This window comes from Apium graveolens, chromosome 5 (assembly GCF_009905375.1).
Source record: "Apium graveolens cultivar Ventura chromosome 5, ASM990537v1, whole genome shotgun sequence".
Lineage (NCBI taxonomy): Eukaryota > Viridiplantae > Streptophyta > Magnoliopsida > Apiales > Apiaceae > Apium > Apium graveolens.
In genome coordinates, this window is record NC_133651.1 from 62,610,942 (window position 1) to 62,612,339 (window position 1,398).

A 1,398-nucleotide genomic window follows, 5' to 3' on the forward strand; every position below is an offset into this window, starting at 1 on the left:
TATAATTTTAATATTTTTCAAGCGTAGTAAAAGAAATTATTTTTATTTAATTAATTTATAAGATATAATATAAATAGTTATTCATATTTGAGTATAAAAATTTAAGAATAAATAGTTTAATATAATATTTGGGTATTATAATATGTAAAAGGTAAGATCAAAATTTGGATCACGTCGTTGGAGTTTATCAGAAATTTGGATATCCAAATTTGAGTTTTTGGATCAAAAATATTGGAGATGGCCTTATAAATTACATTGTCACATACACATTGTTATTTATTATCACAGTCTCCCTCTCTCTGATTAAAAATATTAAGATATTAGAGTAAGATTCCAATAAAATCATATACTTAACATTTCTCCAATATTCCAGGATCATGTAATTAATATTTTTCTCATTCAAAAACTTATTTATGAATCACTCGAAAGCTTATTTACGTTCGAAAAGTGAAATATAGGCACTCATTTTGGGACATATTAATTATTTATTTTTAAGTCTACAATAAATTGTAAAAATATTAGGGGTGACGACCTTGATGAATTAAAATTTGATAAAATAATAATTTTAGTAAACTAATATTTTTCTCTGTAACATAAGGCATACAATATATTTTTACTCCCAATAAAATATTTTTGATTGCAACATATTACTTTAAAGAATTTTAATTATATATAAAAATAATCCTGGTCCTTTTAATTATCATACATTTTCAATCATGCTTCTCCACACGAATATATTTCCTACCATTCATTTTTAGCTCCATTTATGTATATAATCAATCATACATATTCACTTTGTCACTAACAAAAACATCCAACTAGTTCTCATCCCAGCTGCCGCAAACTCTTTACTCTACTCTCTCAAGTCCCATCCTCTCTAAAAAACATGGGGTTTCCATCAGCCTACACACAAGTGTTCTTTCCCAAACTCTTCATCCACTTACTCTCCCTTCTTGGTCTCATCAGAACCTTCATTTCCACCACCCTAACTCACATCGGTCTCCAAGATTTTCTCCAACAAGAACATTTCTCTTACCACGATAACCCTACTACTATCTTATACCCTCCCCTGTCTGCAACTCTCATCCGGGAGCTTCTGCCTGTCGTAAAATTTGAAGAAGTCTCCAGAGAGTCACCACAGAGCTGCGCTGTTTGCTTGTACGAAGTGGAAGAAGGGGAGGAGATCAGGTGGTTGTCAAACTGTAAGCATATATTTCACATGGGATGTTTGGACAAATGGATGGACCATGATCAAAAGACATGTCCACTTTGCAGGACAAATTTTGTGCCATTTGGATTGCAGGATGTGTTTAATCAACGCTTGTGGGATGCTTGTGGTATTACTGATGATTATTACAATACTGAATATAGTTCTGTTTCCGCTTTTTGATTGATTCA

At 31.3% G+C, this 1,398-nt stretch overlaps 1 protein-coding gene across 1 annotated transcript; it reads left to right on the plus strand.

Annotated features, from left to right (window-relative positions):
- Positions 1–778: 778 nt before the first annotated feature.
- Positions 779–1,398, plus strand: LOC141660932 (brassinosteroid-responsive RING protein 1-like). Its single transcript, XM_074467910.1, has one exon. It carries the CDS (start codon positions 887–889, stop codon positions 1,388–1,390), a length of 504 nt encoding a protein of 167 aa, XP_074324011.1. The 5' UTR covers positions 779–886; the 3' UTR covers positions 1,391–1,398.

What these genes read in the sequence shown, in the direction of transcription:
- LOC141660932 (XM_074467910.1), top strand. Translation starts at nt 887, where the DNA reads ATGGGGTTTCCATCAGCCTACACACAAGTGTTCTTTCCCAAACTCTTC.